The following is a 24,266-nucleotide window of genomic DNA, read 5'->3' on the forward strand; positions in this document are numbered from 1 at the left end:
TCCTGGAGGTCACTGTCTCTTAATTCTAGCTACTGAAGAGGAAAAGGGAAGGAGAAGGTATACCTCTTCTTTTAACATGAATCAGGAATTATACACATCACTCTATTCATATCCCATTGGCTAGAATCTAGCCCACATGGCCACACCTGGTTGCAACAGGGACTGAGAAACGTGATCTTTATTCTAGGTTAGCCACATGGGCCACCTAAAATTTCTCTTAATGTGTAAGTAGGGAAGAATGCAAATCATGGTTTAATTAGCAGCGCCTGCCACCCCACTCTACAAATGTTTATTGAGTATAACTAACTTATTATGGGGTTTGAACTAAAGTTTCACTTTAGAGGATTTGAAACTACTCTTATCCAAATGTCTTAATTTCACTAATACTCTTTTTTTTTTAATTTTATTTTAAAGGGAATCCAAGGTCCTATTGGTCCACCTGGTCCACAAGGGCCCCCAGGACAAGGCTTACCTGGTTCTAAGGTAACTTTGTAAATGAGAGCAGAGTTGAATATATCTATAGTATAATTGCTGTTTTCTGATCAGTGTCAGTGCCTTTGGAATACAGCAGATAGAATGAACTTAAAAATCGGAGATCTCTACTTAATGCAAAATATTACTGATATTCTTGACAATTATGTATTCTTTATGCTTTAAGAAAGTTTTACTTACATAATTTTCATGTATTGTTTTCTTAGTTACTTTTACTTATGTGATCCTATTCTAGTAATTCAGGCGGTAATATCAATAGAGGCAACCACTGGTTATGTATCTCTCTAGGTTGGCTAATTTTCATTCTCACCACCACTCTGACAGTAGGTCCAACTACTAAAGCCTTAGCTAAAGAGATGGGGTTAGAAATGACCTAACAAATAAAAATGTTCTATGTACTTGGGAATCAAACTATCTCATAAATTGGAACTATTATTTTTTCCTTGAGGAGGGGCATGGCACTTGTTTAACCCGTTATCCTTAATATTGCTTCCAAGAATCATGAGTCATTGTTAAATAAATAAAATACTTCTCTGAAACTACTCACCTTAGGACATACTCCTTAGAGCTATTTGTGTGAGAAGCTGCTCAATGGACCACGCAGACTGTCCTTGAGAGTTTTGATTTGTGACTTGTCCTTGAAAGCTCAAATTGTGTTTTCTGGTTATGACATTGCTCTTGATCAGCAGTTACCTTGGCTTTTCCCGTGCCAATTTTAGTTGTTCTAGGATGCAACTGCCTATCTTTTCCAGATGCCCTCCACAAGGGGCTTCTTAAAATCAATTTTGAATATGCTATATGGCCTATATTTTAAGTCAGATGATATGTATATTTTTCGTTCCAAATTTGGTTAAAATCCATCCATCTGAAGGAATTTCGGGCAATATATATGAATTGAGCACATGAAACCATTTTACATTGTTAGTATAAGACAGGTTTTAGGAAATCAACAGCCAGAATATATTATTTTCACTTTGCTGCTGTATTAAAATGTTCTCTTTTCTTACTAGGGAGAATTAGGCCAAATGGGACCTACAGGCCCTCGAGGACCAGTGGGAATTGGAGTACAAGGTCCAAAGGTGAGTTGACTGCTGCTAAGAAGTGATATGTTACTTTATGTAATATTACATAAGGTTTCTTTATATCCGATTGCAGTACAGACCCTGCATGCCTGCATGTGCTATCTAACTCTATATAACGTGTTCCTTTCACTTTTTAAGTGTGGCTACTACTACTGAAAAAGCTATAATTACGTGTATGGCTTGCTTTATATTACTCTTGGACAGTGCTGCTCTAAAATCTATACTCCACCAGGGTGGCACTTTGTTTATCTTGGTTTATTATAAAATCCCCAGCTTTGGGAACATGATAGAATCTCAATAAATACTGCTGAATAATGAACAAATACTTAGTTTACCCTCCACACTTTCTATAACTCATCCTTAAGTTATATAGGATCCAGAGAGCCATGTTGAACACTCAGCTTCACCATTGTTTTGTTGTCATTGTCCTATTCTTATGATCATTTGAGTATTAGAAGAGTATGTTAGATGTAGTTCTAAGAAGAATATACATGTTACATATATAAATACAGCATTACAAAAAAATATAGTAATATCGTAATAATAGCTACCATTTTTACATGGTTTCCATGTACAACACAGTATACTAAGTGCCAACTTTGACATATATGTTTATACATATATGTAATATATGCCTCTGTGTACATATGTATGCAAACATATGTTATATACCTGTCAATTGCAGAGAGGTAATATATAATAAGTATATTGTATATCTCTTAGTGCTACTACCTTGTCTTGATTATAATAGATTTATAATATGTTTTGTCATCTAAAAGGAAAAATATTCTCATCTTATTTCTTAGTTAATATTGACTCTAAGATACATGTTTTAGGGTTGACTTGTCAAATTTAACAAGATACCCTATTTGGTTTGCACTGAATCTACAGATTAAATAGCAAGTATTTCATACCACAGAATAAAGCTCTAATTTTTCAGAAAAATATTTATAATTTTCTCCATAAAGGCCTTGTACTTTAGTTAAATTTATTTCCAAGTACCTTGTAGAAATTTTTATAATTGTGAATTGTCCTTTTCCTACATCTTTTTTTTTTTTTTGAGACGGAGTTTCACTCCTGTTGCCCAGGCTACAGTGCAGTGGTGTGATCTTGGCTCACTGCAACCTCCACCTCCACGGTTCAAGCAATTCTCCTGCCTCAGCCTCCCTTCCTACATCTTTTAATTAACTAGTATAGTCTATAGGAGAAGTTTTTCATTTTGTTTTGGCATGTTGATTTTGTATCCAGCCACCCTGTGACATCTCTCATTATTTGTTGAGTCTGTTACTTTTTCAGTCTCTATGTACACAATCATATTGCCTGAAAGTAACGTTTTACCTATTCTTTTTTAGCTCTTCTTTTATTACTTACTTTTATCATTTTGTACTGCTAGGATCACTTGTACAATGTTTAAAAAAAGCAACTTCAAAAGAAGTGCTTCTAGAATTTTACTCTTAAGTAAAGTAAATTTTACTCTTAAGTATGACATTTGCTGAAAGTTTTTGATAGATACCCTCTATTAGGTTAAGGAAGTTTCTTTCTTTTCTGGTTGTACCAAATGTTACTTGTTAAATATAAATGATTACTGGATTTTATCAAATTATACATCTACTAAGATAATTGTATTGTTTTCAACTTTTAGTTTGTTAATATGACACATTATATTCCCAAAGTTTTCAGATGTCAAACCATCCTTGCATTCTTGAGATAAACTCAATTTATTACATGTACTTTTTTATGATAATCATTCAACTGACTAATCTTTTATTTAGGATTTTTGCATTTATTTTAATAACTATGTATTATCTGATTGGCATATAGTAAATACACATGTTTAAAGTATACAATTTGATGTTTTGAGATATATATACATATATATATCTATTATATATATATAGAGAGAGATATATTTATTATATATATATATATATATATATGCTTTTTGAATCGTCACTACAATCAAGATAATAAAGTTTTCTGTAACCCTCAGAAGTTGCCATCTGTCCTATCCCTCCATAACTTCTTCTATGTTCACTAATATGCTTCCCACAGATCTACTTTTCAATTATCCACTAACTGTTGATCTGTTTTTTGTCATCATAGACTAGTTTGCATTTTCTAGATTTTTATGGAAATATATACTATATGATATTTTTCTGGCTTCTTTTAACTTGGCAAAATCATTCTGAGATCCATGTTAGAGCATATATATGAACAGCTCATTCTTTCATATTGCTGATTAGTACTGTATTATATGGATATACCACAATTTGTTTATCCATTCACCTGTTGATAAAAATTTTGCTTGTTTCTAGATTTTGAATATTATAAATAAAGCTGTTATGAACATTTATATACGTGCTTGTATGGATATTTGTTTTTATTTTTTTTTTGGGTAAATACTTAGAAGTGAAATGGCTAGGTCAGAAGGTAGATATTCATTTAGCAATCCAAGAAATTGCCAAATCAACTTCCAAAAAAATGTCCTTATTATTTTTTCTGGTTATAGAATTATAATGTGCAGTTGCTTTTTCTTCCTTTTAATATTTTTAAGATGTTGTTCTATTGTCTTCTCACTTGCATTACTTCTGATGAGAAATCTGTTGTTATCCTTATATTTGTTTCTCTACATGACATGTCTTTTTTACCTCTGGCTGCTTTTGAGATTTTATCTACATCACTGGTTTTGAGCAGTGTGATTATAATGTGCCTTAGATATGTTTCTTGTGCTTGAGGTTCATGGATATTCTTGGTTCACTGATATTCTTAGATCTATGGGTTACAGTTTTCAACAAATTTGGAAAATATTTGGCCAGTATTTCTTAAAATAGCACTTCCTTACCCCAGGAACTCCAATTTTACTTAAATTTGGATTTTATTTTTGTTTTGAGATGGGGTCTCACTCTCACCCAGATGAATGCAGTGACACCATCTTGGATAACTGAAACCTCTGCCTCCTGGGTTCAAGTGATCCTAATGCCTCAGCCTTCCACGTGGCTGGGATTACAGGCATGCACCAACACATCTGGCTAATTTTTGTATTTTTTAGTAGAGATGGGTTTTAGAAATGTTGGCCAGGATATTTGGATGTTTCAGGTTATTTCATAGTTCACTGATGCTCTGCTCATTTTTTTTCAGTCTCTTTTCTCTCTGTGTTTAATTTAGGATAGCTTTTATTGCTATATGTTTTAGTTCACTAATCTTTTCTTCCATGACACTAATCAGCTTTTAATTCTATCCAGCGTTTTTTTATCTCATACATCATATTTTTTAAATCTAAAATTTTAATTTGTTTCCTTCTTATATCTTTCTTGTCTCTATTTAACATGCTTCAGATTTCCTCTGGTTTCTTGACTGTATGGAATATGGTCATAATAACTGTTTTAATATTTTTACTTACTAATTCTACTATTTGTGTTATTTCTGGGTAAGTTTCAATTGATTGATTTTTCTCAACACAAAGTACTATATTTTTCAGCCTTTTTAATGCCTATTTTTATTTTTAAATTAAATTTTATTATTAATATTAATATTTTAAAAGGTGTTGACCAGGTTGGCTTTGAACTCCTGGGCTCAAGCCATCTTCCTGCCTTAGCCTCCTGAGTAGTTGGGATTACAGGCATGTGCCACCACACCCAGCTGAATACTTTTTTATTAAATGCCCAACATTGTGAATTTTACCATTTTGCATGTTGGATATTTTTGCATTCCTCTATTTTGAGCTTTCTTCTTGAATGTTTTTTAGTTGCTTGAAAATAGTTTGACCCATTTGGGTCTTGCTTTTAAGTTTTGTTAAGTAAGACTACAGCAGCATTTAGTCTAGGATTAATTTTTCCCTATTGTTGAGGCAAGACCCTTTTTAGAACTCCAATCTATGCCCTCAGAATTGTGAGGTTTTATTTCTTGCCAGTAGAAATAGGCACTATTCCTGGTTCCATGTCACTTCTCTAATCCTTTAAGTTGGTTGTTTCCCTGGCCTTGGGTAGTTTCTTCACACACATGTGCTGAGTAGTACTCAACTGAATAATCAAGTTGGATGCTCAGAAGATACTTACAGTTTTCTCTGTGTTTCTTCTGGTTATCTGCCTTGTGAACTTTTGATACCTTGACTTACCCAGACACATATGTTTGTCTCCTCGGAGAGATGCCTGAACTTTCCCTGGTTTCTCAATCCCTGGAAGCTTTATGTAGGCACTGTGGGAAATTATAGCATTTGATTAGAAGCTTAAATTGTGCTATATTTCATAGGTAGACTGGTCTATGATTTTGTTTTCTTGTCTTGCCATTGTATAATTTTTCTAAAAAGGCTTTATAAGCCTCATAAAATAAATTAGATAGACTTCTCTGTTTTTCTAGTTTTTTAGAACTGTTTCTATAAGGTAGGAAATAACTGTATTTTAAAAGTTTAAAAGTTTGGTAATCTTGACAGTAAAACAAACTAAGCTTGTGATCTTGGAGGGAGAGGAAGTAGAGACTTTTAATCACTGACTCAATTTATTTAGTAGTATTGGTTTATCTAGCTTGTTCATTTCTTTTTACAGCATTATATAATTCATATTTTTCTCAAAGATTATTATTGTTTTTCAATACATTTTTTAAAATTATCAATTTTCTATTACTTAAAAAATTTTTACTATATATATAGATATAGCTTCCATTTTTAATATTTATTGCTGTCTTTAAAAAACCCGAATCATTTCTATTAGAAATGTATTTACTTTTATTAGTTTTTAAAAAGGCATTACCTTTTAATTTTATGAATATTTTTACTTTTTGTTTACAGGTTTATTATTTTCTTCTTTCATCTTTATCTTTCCTTCTACTTATTGTTAGATTTACTGTGCTTTTTTTCCACTGGCTTGCTTAGGTTAGTTGAAGTTACTTTCAATTATTTTTCGTTTTGTTGCTATTAATACATGCCATAAAGATGCTTTAAACTGTTTGAAAGTAGGATTTTTTTTTCCTGAACATTTTAAAGGATTCATTACTAATCATAAATTAACTTGAAAGCAAGTAGAATTACTGAATATTAGAGCTGGAAGTGGTGTTAGGGCACGAACTTGTTATTTCACTCATATTAGTTTTCTAGAACTGATGTAAGAAAGTACTAGAAACTGAGTGGCTGAGACAACAGAAATTTAGAAACTGACACAATAGAAATTTATTGTCTCAGACAAAGTCCAAAATTAGTCTGAAGGGCTACATTTCCTTCAAAACCTGTAAGAGAGAATGCTTTCTGGTCTCATCTTAGCCTCTGGGCATGTCTGTCAATCCTTGGCATGCCTTGCCTAGCAGCTGCTTCCTTCAGTCCTTGCCTCTCCTGTCACATGGTGCTCTCTCTATGTGTCTGCCTCCAAGTGGCATTTTTCTCTGCTTATAGTACCCATTGTATTAGTCTGTTCTTGCATTGCTTTATAGAACTGCCTGAGACTGGATAATTTATAAAGAAAAAAGGTTTAATTGACTCACAGTTCTGCAGGCTGTGCAGGAAACATGATGCTGGCATCTGCTTGGCTTTTGGGGAGGCCTCTGGAAACTTACAATCCTGGCAGAAGGGGAAGGGGAAGCAGGCACATGTTTACCTGGCAGAGTAAAAGAGGGAAAGAGATTGAAGGTAGACATGCTACACATTTTCAAACAACCAGATGTTATGAGAACTCTATCATGGGAACAGCAAGGGGAGGTCCACCCCCATGACTCAATCACCTCTTACCAGGCCCCTCCTTCATCACAGGGAATTACAATTTGAATGATATTTGGGTGGGAACACAGAGCCAAACCTGTTATACTGAATTAGGGTCCTCTGTAATGACTTCATCTTAACTTGATCAAATCTGCAAAGACCCTGTTTCCAATTAAAGTTACTGGTATAAAGAGTTAGGATGTCAACATATCTTTTGGGGGTCACAATTCAGCCCATAATAATAGAATCAAAAACTAAGGCCTAGAGTTGTTAAGTAACTTCTCAAGATCAAATAGTTTAGCTTTAATTACTAAACAGATTTCTCAGAGGCTTTTCTCAAACACTGTAAGATGCATCTAATTGCAAGTACCTCAGAATAGATGCATGAACTTTTGGGAAATAAAATATTTGTTCATCCACCAGGGGGAGCCAGGCTTAATAGGGCTCCCAGGACAACCAGGAGTACCAGGAGAAGATGGAGCTGCAGGGAAGAAGGTAACACCAAGTTTTTCATATTACTGAAGTAAGAACTATTGAAACAAGCTGGTATCTTGATCCTGTGGGAGCTCGAATCTAACCATCCAGGACACACTTAGTCTCTTTAAGAAAAAAAGAACTCACAATCCCAAATGTCCCTTTTCACTTATCCCTGATAGAAGAAGTGGACTATTGAAAGGCTGAGATAGTGTCTTACATCTTCTGCCTTCTCTCTGGTGTTTTGGTTATGGCCTAGTTTCTTCAGGATATCTAGAAAGCACATTAATTTAAACTTAAGAGAAAACCCGCTCCCTCCGCCCCACTCCCACCCCCCAAGAGGAGAGTCTGTAAATGCATTCAGGAAATAAGGCCATTGTAAAGATTTCCTGAAATATTTTGAGTTGACATTTGAAATACTCATTTTTCAATAAAAGTAGCAAAAAACAGCAGATGGAAAGGCTGAAGGTTTTCCCTGTTTTATTAAAAAAATCTACCAAATGTGAATGAAGAGCCAAAGGAAAATGAGCTTATTTCTTTGGAAATTGGCTGAGAAATTAAACTTTTTCATGATACTCCAGCTGCTCTGAGTTAAACTGGAGTTTGATGTTACTTTAAGTTTATAAACTTCCAAATTGATTTTGAGACTAGAGTCAAGGTGTGGTGTGTTTTGGAGAGTTTCAGCTGAATCCACTGGTGATAAAAGGAGACAAGGTGGGATGATACATACTGTCTGTCTGCTGGAGGGTCAGCTGAAACATCAGTGTCATTTCCTCAAGGGAGAAGCGGGGCTTCCGGGAGCAAGAGGCCCAGAAGGACCACCTGGAAAAGGGCTGCCTGGCCCCAAGGTATGGAAATGACAGTGTTGGAGGAAGCAACCTGTGTTCTGGTCCTCATACTGAGGAGCCAACTTAGAAGAAATTTGATTGTTATTCTTGCTATGTCAAATGTGTTTATGTCTGGCTTAGAAGTATGAATACTATCTTGGAAGCTTTTGGAAGACAGCACGCATGTATAATTCATTTTTATTTTCCTAACGTCTATTGTAAGCCCCAGCATATAGAAGAGTTCAACACGTTTTCTCAATAAATGGTCAGGTCGACATTTAAAAAACACACAGGAAAGAAAAGAAGCCTTGAGATATGTCATTGAGATTTGACAGTCCATAAATTGACAGTCCACCTTGTTAAATGGACATTTCACTTCATGACTTGGCATAAATTTATTTTAAACTTTGTAGAAATGCTAGTTGAATAACATCTTTGTATGTTGAGACTATACAAATTCATCAGTAGACTAACACCACTAGTAAAAATAACCTACAGCCTCTAAGATTCCAGATCTTCCTACAATTTTTATGTGCAGTTGTCAATTCCCATGTAAAGATTTTTATGGATTATATACAAGTGAATGTAAAATTTGTATTCTTACTAGTGTTCTATTCATAATTCTAAAATAGTAATTGATGTCTTGTGAAAATACTCACTAAAATTGAATCCTTAATCCTAAATATGAATATATGAAATTTAAATGTATTTGCAGACTTTTAAACATTTTTATTTATTGATTTACCAGACTATGGGATCCTTTTTGGGTGAGGTGGAGGGGATAACATCATCATGCAAAATACACTTTCAGAAATGCCCGTCCGCTAACATTCAGAAGAGCTAATATTTTTAGGATGTGCTTTTGGAAAATAGGCACTCGGAGTTAATATTTGGAGCTATGAGAATAAACGATGTCTCTAAGGAAGAGTTGAGGTTTAAGCCCCACATTGGGAGGTAGCTGGAGAACGAGCACTCGACAGAATAAACAGAATGGTAGCATGTTAGGGATACCAAGGAGAAAGGATTTCAAGATGAAAGCAATGGGTGGTATCAGATGCCACCAATAAAGTAAGGAGAATGTGTATTGGAAATAGAGGCTACTGAATTTGTGACTTGAGGCGACTTGTGGCTTATGGAAGGCCGTTGGAGAAAAGTGGTAGGAACATGTTACATAGTCCAGGCACACCATGGTTCAGTGCTAGTGATTTATTACGTTTAATTGGGTTCCTGCTGTTGATTTCTGGGGTGATTTAGGTCAATAACCTAAATTAGTGAGAGTGGAGGGAAGAAAGTAAATAGTTGTGGTTGAGTTTTGTCTCCACTGGTAAGTGAAAATAAGATACTTGGATATTCAACTACTTTTGTTGTTGTTGTTGTTTTTGTTTTTTACACCGGTGTCTCGCTGTCCATTAGTGTGGACCATGGAAACCTCTGTGGATTCTACAGGTCACCTCTTAGTGAAATACCTGCTTTGCTGATGATCTTAGTATATAGTCCAATGATTCTCAGATGTGGTCCCTGAACCAGCAGCATCAGCATCACCTGGGAATGTTAAAAATGCAAATGCTTGGACCTCAGTGCAGACCTACTAAATCAGAAACTCTGGGTGGAGGGCCCAGCAATCTGTGTTCTAAGAAGCCCTCCAGGTGATTCTGTTGCTCAACTTTAAAAACGATCGTATAGTCATTTATATCACAAATATTTAAATAGCCTCAGCTGCAGACCACAGAATTTTCATTTGTTGAGCTATATCCCTGGTTATGGTGCATTGAAGTTGAACCCTATTTGAAAGATAGTTTTGAAGGTAAAGGAATTCTTTTGGGGGAGTACTGTTTTACACAACCATGCTGGGGAACAGTCAGTAGGCAGTTTCTAGCTCTGTTCTAGGTTAATGCTCAAGCATCTTTCTGCCAATAAAACTATTGGTCTTTTGTGGGGGAAAGAATTTGACTCCCCAGTGAGGAAGAAATAGGGCTGTGATTTTTAAAATGTCTCATTTCATGTTGTAAACCTGAAATAGAAAAATGGAAAAACAGCATGAAAAAGCATAGATAGTTCTCATTTCTGAAACTGAATGTTTCAGAGCCATCTGTTAATAGACCAAGGTGCAAAGGAACTATAAATTCAAATAAAAGTTCCAAAAGAAAGATATAGAACTTAGATTTTTAAAACTACCAAATCATATTGAATAAATAGTAAAGGATGAACAATCTGAAGTCGTGTGATCTCCTCAAGAACATTGACAAATCCTGCACAACAGAGCTGTGCTTAGGGCACAACACTTTAAATTGGTATTAGTTGAGAATCTGGCTGTGCTATAGTCCTTACTAGGTTAGGGAAGGTTGATAATACAGTATCTGTATTTTCATAATTATTTTGTTAGGGTGATGAAGGCAAGAAAGGGAGCAAAGGAAATCAAGGACAGAGGGGACTTCCAGGGCCCGAAGGAGCAAAGGTATGTTTCTTGTATTCTGACTTATGCTTTGAGGAGTTTGTATTTGCATCTGGTTTTAATAGAGTATTAGATTTCTACAGAAAATTTGATTCTTTGTTTCTTTTCCAACAAATACATAACAAAAACTCAAAAATAAAAACCTATAGAAAACATGCTATTCCCAGACCATAATAGCATGGAATAAATAGATTGCATAAAATATGTAATACTCATAGAAATATTTATTTTTCTAATTTGTCTGCCAATCCTCTCTAGTAACAAGCAAATATTCAGAAATTGGGATAAAATTGGGACTACAGGAGATAATCAGTTCTTCATAATCTCACTTTGCTAAACAACCCAAAAGCCTGAGACTGAGAGGCAACAATGTGATGATGAAGGCTCTTCTTCAGAAGGCTTATTGCATTCTGCTGTGCCATGAACCTTTTGGAGCCAGTCACTTCAATTATAGAAAGAGGATAATGATATGTTCTATTTCACAGGGTTGTTGCAAAGACTAAAATAGTTAATAAAGCTCTTAGCACATTTCCTGGTATATAGTAAGTGTTCAGTACATAGAATTATTCGGCGAAAAAAATCAATATGGTGAAATGGAAAGTTTGGGATCTATGTCCTGGTAAATTGTCCATAACAGGATGCAGAGGAAGAAGTGAAGGAGATTGTGAGGCTAGCAATTAAGCAGATGTCCTGACTTGGCCTCAGAGACCCACCATTAAGGTTATTTGAATGTGTCAGGAAACAGAAACTGCAAACCTAAGAGAGTTCATGTCTCTAGGAAGATATTAATAGTTAGAAAGAGACAAGGAGTGTATTTTAGGACCAGATGGTTAAAAAGCAAAAATTTTTTTATTATAATTTAAGTTCTGGGGTACATGTGCAAATCATGCAGGATTGTTACATAGGTATACGCATGCCATGGTTGTTTGCTACATCCATCCCCCCATCATCACCATTTCTCCTAATGTTATCCCCCATCCCCCGACCCCCTGATATCCCTCCCCAATCCCCGCAACCCCCAACAGGCCTCAGTGTGTGATGTTCCCCTCCCTGAGTTCATGTGTTTTCACTGTTCAACACCCACTTATGAGTGAGAACATGCGGTGTTTGGTTTTCTATTCTTGTGTCAGTTTGCTGAAAATGATGGTTTCCAGCTTCATCCATGTCCCTGCAAGGACATGAACTCATCCTTTTTTATGGCCGCATAGTATTCCATTATCCCATGGTGCATATTTGCCATATTTTTTTTATCCAGTCTATCATTGACGGGCATTTGGGTTGATTTCAAGTCTTTGCTATTGTAAACAGTACCGTAATGAACATATTTCTGCATGTGTCTTTATAATAGTCTGATTTATAATCCTTTGGGTATATACCCAGTAAGGGGATTGCAAATTTTAAAAAATGGTGCTGACAAGGTAAGATCAGGTACAAAATAAAACATCACCGGTACACCAGTGACTCTTAAACTTATTCATTGCCCATCGGTATCACCTGGAGATTGTTACAAATCCAGATTTCTTGTTACCATCCTCAGCTATCTGGATTCAGTAGGTGAGTGGGCCCAGGAATCTGTACTTCTCATGAGTAAATGCCCTGTGCTCCAGGGAGTTCAAGAAGCACATTATGAGAAGTGCCACTATGCAACAAATGTGTTGTATTAGTATTAATAACAGATTACTCTTTATGTCCTACTCTATTTCAAAGTGGACAGTTTTCTGTGTTTTGAAATAAAACTTTCTTTTTTTTTAAATTTTTTATTGCATTTTAGGTTTTGGGGTACATGTGCAGAATATGCAAGACTGTTGCATAGGTACACACATGGCAGTGTGTTTTGCTTCCTTTCTCCCCTTCACCTACATTTGGCATTTCTCCCCAGGCTATTCTTCCCCACCTCCCCCCCGCCGCTGGCCCTCCCCTTTCCCCCCCAATAGACCCCAGTGTTTAGTACTCCCCTCCCTGTGTCCATGTGTTCTCATTTTTCATCACCCGCCTGTAAGTGAGAATATGCGGTATTTCATTTTCTGTTCTTGTGTCAGTGTGCTAAGAATGATGTTCTCCAGATTCTTCCATGTCCCTCCAAACGACACAAACTCATCATTTCTGATTGCTGCATAATATTCCATGGTGTATACATGCCACATTTTCCCAATCCAGTCTATCATCATTGGGCATTTGGGTTGATTCCAGGTCTTTGCTATTATAAACAGTGCTGCAATGAACATTCGTGTGCCTGTGTCCTTATAGTAGAACGATTTATAGTCCTTTGTATATATACCCAGTAATGGGATTGCTGGGTCAATTGGAATTTCTGTTTCTAAGACCTTGAGGAATTGCCACACTGTCTTCCACAATGGTTGAACTAATTGACACTCCCACCAACAGTGTAAAAGTGTTCCTTTTTCTCCACATCCTCTCGAGCATCTGTTGTCTCCAGATTTTTTAATGATCACCATTCTAACTGGCGTGAGATGGTATCTCAATGTGGTTTTGATTTGCATCTCTCTGATGACCAGTGACGATGAGCATTTTTTCATATGATTGTTGGCCTCATATATGTCTTCTTTCGTAAAGTGTCTGTTCATATCCTTTGCCCAATTTTGAATGGGCTTGTTTGTTTTTTTCCTGTAAATCTGTTTGAGTTCTTTGTAAATTCTGGATATCAGTCCTTTGTCAGATGGGTAAACTGCAAAAATTTTTTCCCATTCTGTTGGTTGCCGATTCACTCTAGTGACTGTTTCTTTTGCCATGCAGAAGCTGTGGAGTTTCATTAGGTCCCATTTGTCTATTTTGGCTTTTGTTGCCAATGCTTTTGGTGTTTTGTTCATGAAGTCCTTGCCTACTCCTATGTCCTCGATGGTTTTGCCTAGATTTTCTTCTAGGGTTTTTATGGTGCCAGGTGTTATGTTTAAGTCTTTAATCCATCTGGAGTTAATTTTAGTGTAAGGTGTCAGGAAGGGGTCCAGTATCTGCTTTCTGCACATGGCTAGCCAGTTTTCCCAACACCATTTGTTAAACAGGGAATCCTTTCCCCATTGCTTGTTTTTGTCAGGTTTATGAAAGATTGTATGGTTGTAGATATGTTGTGTTGCCTCCGATGCCTCTGTTCTGTTCCATTGGTCTATATCTCTGTTTTGGTACCAGTACCATGCTGTTTTGATTACTGTAGCCTTGTAGTATAGTTTGAAATCCGGTAGTGTGATGCCCCCCACTGTGTTCTTTTTGCTTAGAATTGACTTGGCTATGCGCGCTCTCTTTTGGTTCCATATGAAGTTCATGGTGGTTTTTTCCAGTTCTGTGAAGAAAGTCAATGGTAGCTTGATGGGGATAGCGTTGATTCTGTAAATTGCTTTGGGCTGTATAGCCATTTTCACGATATTAATTATTCCTAACCATGTACATGGAATGTTTCTCCATCAGTTTGTGTCCTCTCTTATTCGTTGAGCAGTGGTTTGTAGTTTTCCTTGAAGAGGTCCCTTACATTGCTTGTGAGTTGTATTCCTAGGTATTTTATTCTTTTTGTAGCAATTGTGAATGGCAGTTCGTTCTTGATTTGGCTTTCTTTAAGTCTGTTATTGGTGTAGAGGAATGCTTGTGATTTTGGACATTGACTTTATATCCTGAGACTCTGCTGAAGTTGCTTATCAGTTTCAGGAGTTTTTGGGCTGAGGCGATGGGGTCTTCTAGGTATACTATCATGTTGTCTGCAAATAGAGACAATTTGGCTTCCACCTTTCCTATTTGAATACCCTTTATTTATTTTTCTTGCCTGATTGCTCTGGCTAGAACTTCCAGTACTATATTGAATAGGAGTGGTGAAAGAGGGCATCCTTGTCTAGTGCCGGATTTCAAAGGAAATGCTTCTAGTTTTTGCCCATTCAATATGATATTGGCTGTTGGTTTGTCATAAATAGCTTTTATTACTTTGAGATACGTTCCATCGATACCGAGTTTATTGAGGGTTTTTAGCATAAAGGGCTGTTAAATTTTGTCAAATGCCTTCTCTGCATCAATCGAGATAATCATGTGGTTTTTGTTTTTGGTTCTGTTTATGTGGTGAATTACATTTATAGACTTGCATATGTTGAATCAGCCTTGCATCCCAGGGATGAATCCTACTTGATCATGATGAATAAGTTTTTTGATTTGCTGTTGCAATCGGCTTGCCAATATTTTATTGAAGATTTTTGCATCTATGTTCATCATGGATATTGGCCTGAAGTTTTCTCTTCTTGTTGGGTCTCTGCGGGTTTTGGTATCAGGATGATATTGGTCTCATAAAATGATTTGGGAAGGATTCCCTCTTTTTGTATTATTTGGAATAGTTTCAGAAGGAATGGTACCAGCTTCTCTTTTTGTATCTGGTAGAATTCGGCTGTGAACCCGTCTGGACCTGGGCTTTTTTTGTGTGGTAGGCTCTTAATTGCTGCCTCGACTTCTGACCTTGTTATTGGTCTATTCATAGTTTCAGCTTCCTCCTGGTTTAGGCTTGGGAGGACACAGGAGTCCAGGAATTTATCAGTTTCTTCCAGGTTTACTAGTTTATGTGCATAGAGTTGTTTGAAATATTCTCTGATGATGATTTGAATTTCTGTGGAATCTGTGGTGATTTCCCCTTTATCATTTTTTATTGCATCTATTTGGTTGTACTCTCTTTTATTTTTAATCAATCTGGCTAGTGGTCTGTCTATTTTGTTGATCTTTTCAAAAAACCAGCTCTTGGATTTATTGATTTTTTGAAGGGTTTTTCATGTCTCAATCTCCTTCAGTTCAGCTCTGATCTTAGTCATTTCTTGTCTTCTGCTGGGTTTTGAGCTTTTTGATCTTGCTCCTCTAGCTCTTTCAATTTTGACAATAGGGTGTCAAATTTGGATCTCTCTATTCTCCTCATATGGGCACTTATTGCTATATACTTTCCTCTAGAGACTGCTTTAAATGTGTCCCAGAGATTCTGGCATGTTGTGTCTTCGTTCTCACTGGTTTTGAAGGACTTCTTTTTTCTGCCTTCATTTCATTGTTTATCCAGTCAACATTCAAGAGCCAGTTGTTCAGTTTCCATGAAGCTGTGCGGTTCTGGGTTGGTTTCTGAATTCTGAGTTCTAACTTGATTGCACTATGGTCTGAGAGGCTGTTTGTTATGACTTCAGTTGTTTTGCATTTGCTGAGCAGTGCTTTACTTTCAGTTATGTGGTCGATTTTAGAGTAGGTGTGATGTGGTGCTGAGAAGAATGTATATTCTGTGGATTTGGGGTGGAGAGTTCTGTAAATGTCTATCAGGTTTGCTTGCTCCAGGTCTGAGTTCAAGCCCTGAATATCCTTGTTGGTTTACTGTCTGGTTGATCTGTCTAATATTGACAGTGGAGTGTTAAAGTCTCCCACTCTTATTGTGTGGGAGTCTAAGTCTTTTTGTAGGTCATTAAGAACTTGCCTTATGTATCTGCATGCTCCTGTATTGGGTCCATATATGTTTAGGATCATTAGCTCTTCTTGTATCGATCCTTTTACCATTATGTAATGGCCTTCTTTGTCTCTTTTGATCTTTGTTGCTTTAAAGTCTATTTTATCAGAGATGAGAATTGCAAATCCTGCTTTCTTTTGCTCTCCATTTGCTTGGTTAATCTTCCTCCATCCCTTTATTTTGAGCCTTTGTGTATCCTTGTATGTGAGATGGGTTTCCTGGATACAGCACACTGATGGGTTTTGGATTTTTTTCCTATTTGCCAGTCTGTGTCTTTTGATTGGTGCATTTAGTCCATTTACATTTAGGGTTAATATTGTTATGTGTGAATTTGATACTGCCATTTTGATGCTAGCTGGCTATTTTGCCCGTTAGTTGTTGTAGATTCTTCATTGTGTTGATGCTCTTTAGCATTTAGTGTGATTTTGGAATTGCTGGTACTGGTTGTTCCTCTCTATGTGTAGTGCCTCTTTTAGGAGCTCTTGTAAAGCAGGCCTGGTGGTGACAAAATCTCTGAGTACTTGCTTGTTCACAAAGGATTTTATTTTTCCTTCACTTATGCAGCTCACTTTGGCTGGATATGAAATTCTGGGTTGAAAGTTCTTTTCTTTAAGGATGTTGAATATTGGCCCCCACTCTCTTCTGGCTTGTAGTGTTTCTGCCGAGAGATCTGCTGTGAGTCTGATAGGCTTCCTTTTGTGGGTGACCCGACCTTTCTCTCTGGCTGCCCTTAGTATTTTCTCCTTTATTTCAACCTTGTTGAATCTGACGATCATGTGCCTTGGGGTTGCTCTTCTTGCAGAATATCTTTGTGGTGTTCTCTGTATTTCCTGCATTTGAGTGTTGGCCTGTCTTGCTAGGTGGGGGAAATTTTCCTGGATAATGTCCTGAAGGGTATTTTCCAGCTTGGATTCATTCTCTTCGTCCCCTTCTGGTACACCTATCAAACATAGGTTAGGTCTCTTCACATAGTCCCAGATTTCTTGGAGGCTTTGTTCCTTCCTTTTTGCGCTTTTTTCTCTGATCTTGGTTTCTCGTTTTATTTCATTGAGTTGATCTTCGACTTCTGATATTCTTTCTTTTGCTTGGTCAATTCGGCTATTGAAACTTGTGCATGCTTCGCGAAGTTCTCGTATTGTGTTTTTCAGCTCCTTTAATTCATTCATATTCCTCTCTAAGTTATCCATTCTTGTTATCATTTCCTCGAATCTTTTTCATATCTTTTTTCAAGATTCTTAGTTTTTTGCATTGATTTAAAACATGTTCTTTTAGCTCACAAAAGTTTCTCATTATCCACCTTCTGAAGTCTAATTCCGTCATTTTGTCACAGTCATTCTTTGTCCAGCTTTGTTCCCTTGCTGGTGAGGAGTTTTGGTCCTTTCTAGGAGGCGAGATGTTCTGGTTTTGGGTGTTTTCCTCCTTTTTGTGCTGGTTTCTTCCCATCTTTGTGGATTTATCCACCTGTCGTCTGTGTAGTTGCTGACTTTTCGATTGGGTCTCTGAGTGGACACCCAGATTGTTGATGATGAAGTATTTCTGTTACTTGGTTTTCCTTCTACCAGTCTAGCCCCTTCACTGTACGACTGCTGAGGTCCACTCTAGGCCCTGCTTGTCTGGGGTGCACCTATAGCAGCTGCGGAACAGTGAGGGATGCTACCAGTTTCTTTTTCTGCTATCTTTGTCCCAGAATGATGCCTGCCAAATGTCAGTCTTTTGGATATAGAGGGGTCAGGGAGCTGCTTGAGGAGACAGTCTGTACTTTATAGGAGCTCAATTGCTGAGCTCTGTTGTTCATTCAGGGCTGTTAGGCTGCTATGTTTAATTCTGCTGCAACAGAACTCATTAAAAAAACCCTTTTTTTCTCAGATGCTCTGTCTGGGGGATTTGGGGCTTTATTTTTGAGTGTCCATTGTGCTATCTTGCCCAGCTAGGAGGAAGTCTAGTCACTATTTGCCTGCCGAGGCTCTGCCCTGCTGGTGTGAGGTTCACCCTGTTGCTGCAGGCTCTGCCTTTCTGCTGTGGTCTCTGCCCTGCTGCCACAGGCTATGCCCTGTGGCAGAGTCTCTCTGTTGTATGGGGTTGCCTCGGCAATGGCAGGCTGCGTCAGCAATGGGCGTGTACCTCAGTAGGGGCGGGTTGCCTCAGTAATGGCGGACCCCGTCCCCCACGGAGCTGCACTCTCAGGGAACCTCTCCACCGGGAGTGTTTGGAATCGCCGTTTTGTTTGTTGCACTGCGCTACCCCAAACGTTGTGTCCCTGGAATTTCCTGGGCTGGCTCACTGTCCAAGTGCCGTTCAGTCTCAAGTTCAGCCCTCTCAAGTCTCAGGTTGCCGGTTCAGCAGGGCATCCAGACCAGTGCGCTTTGTGCAGAGCGCTGTGTAGCGCCGCTGCACTAACGGTGCGGGCTGCCGCCGCACCAGCTGCCGGCTACACCAGCCAAAATCTCTGCCTGGCGTCCCGCATCTCTTTTATACCTGGGAATTTCCCTGTTCTGTGGGCAACAAAAATCCGTCTGGAAATGCAGCCCTGACTCACCCTCTCCGCGCATGCACCGAGAGCTTCAATCCTGGGTTGTTCTCACAGCGCCATCTTGAGTCCTCCTGAAATAAAACTTTTTAAAGATGAAGGTGAAGAATTGTTATATGTTAAAGCGTAATCATCCCTTAATACAGGGTCTTTAAGAGAATTGCATACTTTCCATGATACTTTTCATATTTTAAAAGTAATTGATCTCTTTTTTAAAAAAAAGTAGAATTAAATCTAGAGACATAATTTTGCTTTTCCTTTAGTTTTAGTAAAGAATTTTAACCAGTTCATGTACTGTTCCTTTGGATGGGGGTTTATTGTGTTTCCCAATTCTTCCTGTGTCCTGTGCCATTTCCTTCCAGGTTTGGATTTAAGGACAGGCACATACATGCCATGGCATGAACTAGGTCCCGGTCGACCAGTGTGCTGGGCTTGTTTGTTGTATTGGCTAATCAATATAGTGGGAGGCCTCAGCTCTGCAGATGAATATGGCCTTGGGCAGGGGTCATCACTGCTGAATATGACTGATGAGTCCCTGCTGGAGGAAGCAGCATAACTGAATAGGAAGCTCATGCGATTGAATTTTTAAAGGACATGAGTCAGAACCTAGAGGGTCAGCTTTAGACATAGCATAGAAATAGCTTATTTTCCACGACTCATCTCCGCACTGGGTTTTTGTGGGGTTTTTTTGGGGTAAAGGTCCAGATAGTAAATATTTTAGGTTCTGTGGCCCAAGAGGCAAAATTGAATATATTATGTAGTTTCTTATATAATGACCACTTGAAAGTGTGAAAACCATTCAAAGCTCAAGGCTATGTAAAACCAGGGATGGGCTGGATTTGGCCCGCCTACTCTAGAGAAGTAGTTTCCAAACTATTTTGATTATAGATCCTTTCAGTAAAATTTTGATCACACTCCACAGATTTTTAATTTTTTAATTGTAATTTTTATTAATAAACCATAGTACTGATATGAATTTATATAAATAATTGAAATGTTAATAAATGAGATAAAAATATAGAGATAAATTGTAATATTTTCTTCTTATATCCCAGTGGGTCATTTATTGCTCTGGAATAGTGTTTTTCTTTCTTTCTTATTTTTTTTGAGATGGCGTTTTGCTCTTGTTACCCAGGCTGGAGTGCAATGGCACGATCTCGGCTCACCGCAACCTCCCCCTCCTGGGTTCAGGCAATCCTCCTGCCTCATCCTCCTGAGTAGCTGGGATTACAGGCACGCACCACCATGCCCAGCTAATTTTTTGTATTTTTTAGTAGAGACAGGGTTTCACCATGTTGACCAGGATGGTCTGGATCTCTTGACCTTGTGATCCACCCGCCTCGGCCTCCCAAAGTGCTGGAATTACAGGCGTGAGCCACGGCGCCTGGCCTGGAATAGTGGTTTTTACTAGGGATGCTTAATAAAAATTAATAATCCTGGGTCCTGGCCTTTAGATCTATTGAATCAGAATCTCTGGAGTTTGAACCCAGGACTACATATTACCAAACTTTCCTGTTAATTTCTCTGCTCTCTAAAATTTGAGAATCACTGGTCTAGATCCAGATGGAACAGAAGAATTATCTGCTGCTCTAGTTTGAGTCTTTGAGACTCTAACTAAATATTAGATACCTCTCCCACCAAATGTTTAAAATGTTCTATTAAAAATGTTATTTTTAAAAATCATAGGTTTTCTAACTTCTTTTTGTTTTGAGACAACAGTTTGCTCTGTTGCTCAGGCTGGAGTTCAGTGGTGCGATCTAAGCTCACTGCAACCTCCGCCTCCTGGGTTTGAGCAATTCTCCTGCCTCAGCCTCCTGAGCTAGGATTACAGGCACACAACACCATGCCCAGCTAGTTTTTTGTATTTTTAGTAGAGATAGGGTTTTGCCATGTTGGCCACGCTGGCCTCAAACTCCTGACCTCAGTGATCTGCCTGCCTTGGCCTCCCATCGTGCTGGGATTACAGGTGTGGGCCACCGTGCCCAGCCCCTAGGGGTTCTACTTCTCAAAAAGGATGTTAGATAACAGAGAATGGAAGACCGTTATACCTTGGGCCATTGAAGTAAAACAACAAAGAAAAAAGAGTTATAACCTAGAAGTACACCCTAAAACATTTGCTGAAGATAATTGTTATATTGAAAAAAAATTTTCTCTCTGAACTTCCCAGCACACAACACAAAAGGGAAGCACCATGAATTGCATAATTTTTTTTGGCTAATAAAAGAATATACAAGAGATAACTTTTCTTAACCTTCAGTAATTAATTAAATATATTTATTTAAAAGCACTAAAATCTTACTAGTCAATACTTTAGCAGTGGTTTACAAAAGATGCTTAAATTATTTTCACATTGGTCTTTGAAGCAGGTAGAGGTCATAATATTATTTAAAAATCTGCAGACATTTCTATACTCTTCTTAATATTGTCTCTGTGTGCTTTCTCTGCTTGAAATGAACTGAGCATTTTGCTGTTTTTAAGGGTGAACCGGGCATTATGGGCCCCTTTGGAATGCCTGGAACATCAATTCCTGGACCACCTGGGCCAAAGGTATATATTCTTGGGAATTATTTTATTTTTCTTGACCCTTTGGCAGTTGGAGAAAAAAAATCATAGTATCGGTGAACTAGAATTTTAGTTTTGAAAAAGTCTTAGAAATAATTCAGTTCAACTCTGAAACTTCACAGGTAAGCAAACTATAGCCAGCAGCAGAGTTAGGACAAAATCCAGATTTTGTGCTCCTAGTCCCAAGCTTGTCACTTTACCCTTCTTTACCTTTTCCAAATCCTAAACCCCAATGCAGGTAAGAATTTAGTACATTTATTCAGAAGAATCCACTGGTATTTATAATTGAAGAGTCTAGCAGAAGAGATATCCACTCAAGTTTGTTGGTTGGTTGGTTTTTTGAGACAGAGTCTCACTCTGTCCCCAGGCTGGAGGGCAGTGGTGTGATCTTGGCTCACTGCAGCCTCCCCTTCTGAGCTCAAGTGATTCTCCTGCCTCAGCCACCCAAGTAGCTGGGATTACAGGTGTGCCACCATACCTGAATAATTTTTGTAGTTTTAGTAGAGTCAGGATTTCGCCATGTTGGCCAGGCTGGTCTCAAACTCCTGGATTCAAGTGATCCACCTGCCTTGGCTTCCCAAAGTGTTTGATTCATAGGTGTAAGCCACTGCACCTGGCCTTCACTGACACCTGTCAGTAAAGACTATTACTGCTGTTAGGAGAAAGTCCATTGAAATAATATGTGGCAATTCAGACTCAAATATTTAAACTTTAGGTAAGAATGACCATTCCTGAAGTCTAAATATTTGAGTCTGAATTGCCACATATTATTTCAATGGACTTTCTCCTAACAGCAGTAATAGTCTTTACTGACAGGTGTTATTTACTTAGGATTTGAAATTCCCCTCAAATATGTTTGAAGAATATACTTTCTCAAGGTCAGAGATGGACAGATTAAGCTCTTTACAGAGTGGCCAATGCTCTTTTTTTGCTATGTGTCACATGGTTTATTGCACAACTGTAGCCTGTGAAATGTCATTTGAAATGTACAGGGAGAGAGAGGAGGACCTGGGATGCCTGGATTTAAAGGAGAACCTGGACTTTCTATTCGAGGACCAAAGGTATGCTTTATTCATGTTTTTTTTGTTTTTCTGTATTTGAAATAAAAAAAGGTTGATTTAATGCATAAGTTGATTTTTCTACTTGCAAAGTCTCTACATTGATGAACTAAAATGTAAGAATATAGCTATTACCTTTTATTAAAAAAAATAAGCAATCACATCGTTATTTTTCATACATGTGGGAAAAGTAGCTCTTATGGTTAAATTTTTGCTTATTAGATAATTGTTTGAAAATGCTCTTTTGCACTGTCTGTGATACAAGGAATTAAATGGCCTCTGGCTTCTTCATTTACATGTTAATGCCTAAAGTATCCATTCTGCAAAACATTGTCCAAAAAATCATCTGTGTTTGGAAGCTTTGTTGAATAAAATTTTCCTGCTTTGATTATTCATCCTTTGGAGTTATTTCAAAGGGAAATACAAATAATTAAGAAGAAACCATGTTTCTGTAATCATGTGTGGTTTTTCATGGCAACAAAGCACCATTTTCCTTCTCACACTATACCCAGCATCACAGCAAAATTTAGCGTTTATAACATTCCTGGGTATCATCCAGCAGATCTGTTTATGAAGACAGGCTTCAGGGCCCCATAATTAGCACTTTTTAAATCAATAACATGTTGTTATATAGCTTTGAAGCTTGCTTATATGCTCCCATATTAAGTTGTCTCATCTAGATAAAAGGGTTCAAGTACTAAATTGATGACTTTCAAAGTTAAAAGAAGAAAACATGGAGTCATCTTTTAAATAAAATATGATGCAAAACCTGTTATGTAAAACTGACATAAATTGGAGTGGTTCTTATTAAAAGTAAAGGAGAATCTTGAGTCTCCCTGTTCCTCTGGCTTTAACAGTCAGTCCTCCCTGCTAGAGTCACAGCCTCCCTAGTTTGCCCAGGATTGAAGGGGTTCCTGGAATGCATGACTTTAAGGGCCAAAACTGGGAAAATCTTGGGCAAACTTGGACAAATTGTTCATCTGCTTCCCCCAGATCCCAAGGTAGCCCAAACTATGTAGACCAGTCTCTTTAGAAACACAAGCTATATAGACAACTCAAGGAGACAAGAGCAAATTTTCTAGTGTGAAAACTACAGATATGACCTTGATCAATTACTTCTGCATGACAATTTTAATAAATTGATAGCTGTGAAGTCATAATTCATGACTTATACATCTCTCTCTCTACTTCTATTTGCAGTAGGAATACAATTCAATTAAATGTGCTGTCAGAGTTTATAGGCCCCACCTGTTTCCTGCTGATGATTATTAGGTATCATAGGTGATGGTATTTAAAGATATTTACCTCTTCATCCAAGCATTTTGCTACTCCCTTGGACTCTAATGATACTCTTTCTGTCATTCTTCCCTAGTTCATTAGTTTTTCAGTTTTTGGAGAGTCATATTCACCTTTGAATGTCTGGTGGAAGTTTTAGCACATTAATTTCATTTTGTGTAATACTTCAGTGGTCTCCCAGACACCCCCTAAAGCTGATTTCAAAATACTGGGTTTCTATTTCTGCCCTAATTTCTATCGAATGAGAGAAATACTTTGAAGTAAATCACTTTGTAGGACATTTCCTTGAATCCAGTGCAGAAAAGCGAAGTGGCAGAATTCCATCTATAAAAATACTGTAAGGAAGCCAAAATAA

General features: G+C 37.6%; 1 protein-coding gene across 31 annotated transcripts in view; it reads left to right on the plus strand.

Moving 5' to 3' along the window:
- The window catches only part of COL28A1 (collagen type XXVIII alpha 1 chain), a 196,372-nt gene that overhangs the window by 104,515 nt on the left and 67,591 nt on the right, over positions 1–24,266 (plus strand). For 18 of the 31 annotated variants that reach the window (XM_017975339.4, XM_078342707.1, XM_009002376.5 and 15 more), the window contains 7 exons: positions 415–483; positions 1,503–1,571; positions 7,681–7,752; positions 8,511–8,579; positions 10,942–11,013; positions 21,474–21,542; positions 22,550–22,618. In XM_017975339.4, the coding sequence (XP_017830828.2) occupies positions 415–483; positions 1,503–1,571; positions 7,681–7,752; positions 8,511–8,579; positions 10,942–11,013; positions 21,474–21,542; positions 22,550–22,618 (489 nt within the window). The remainder of the gene's footprint in view (positions 1–414; positions 484–1,502; positions 1,572–7,680; positions 7,753–8,510; positions 8,580–10,941; positions 11,014–21,473; positions 21,543–22,549; positions 22,619–24,266) is intronic. The other 13 variants (XM_078342705.1, XM_078342704.1, XM_078342714.1 and 10 more) reach the window with 3 other exon arrangements.

Source organism: Callithrix jacchus, chromosome 11 (genome assembly GCF_049354715.1).
Source record: "Callithrix jacchus isolate 240 chromosome 11, calJac240_pri, whole genome shotgun sequence".
Taxonomy (NCBI): domain Eukaryota; kingdom Metazoa; phylum Chordata; class Mammalia; order Primates; family Cebidae; genus Callithrix; species Callithrix jacchus.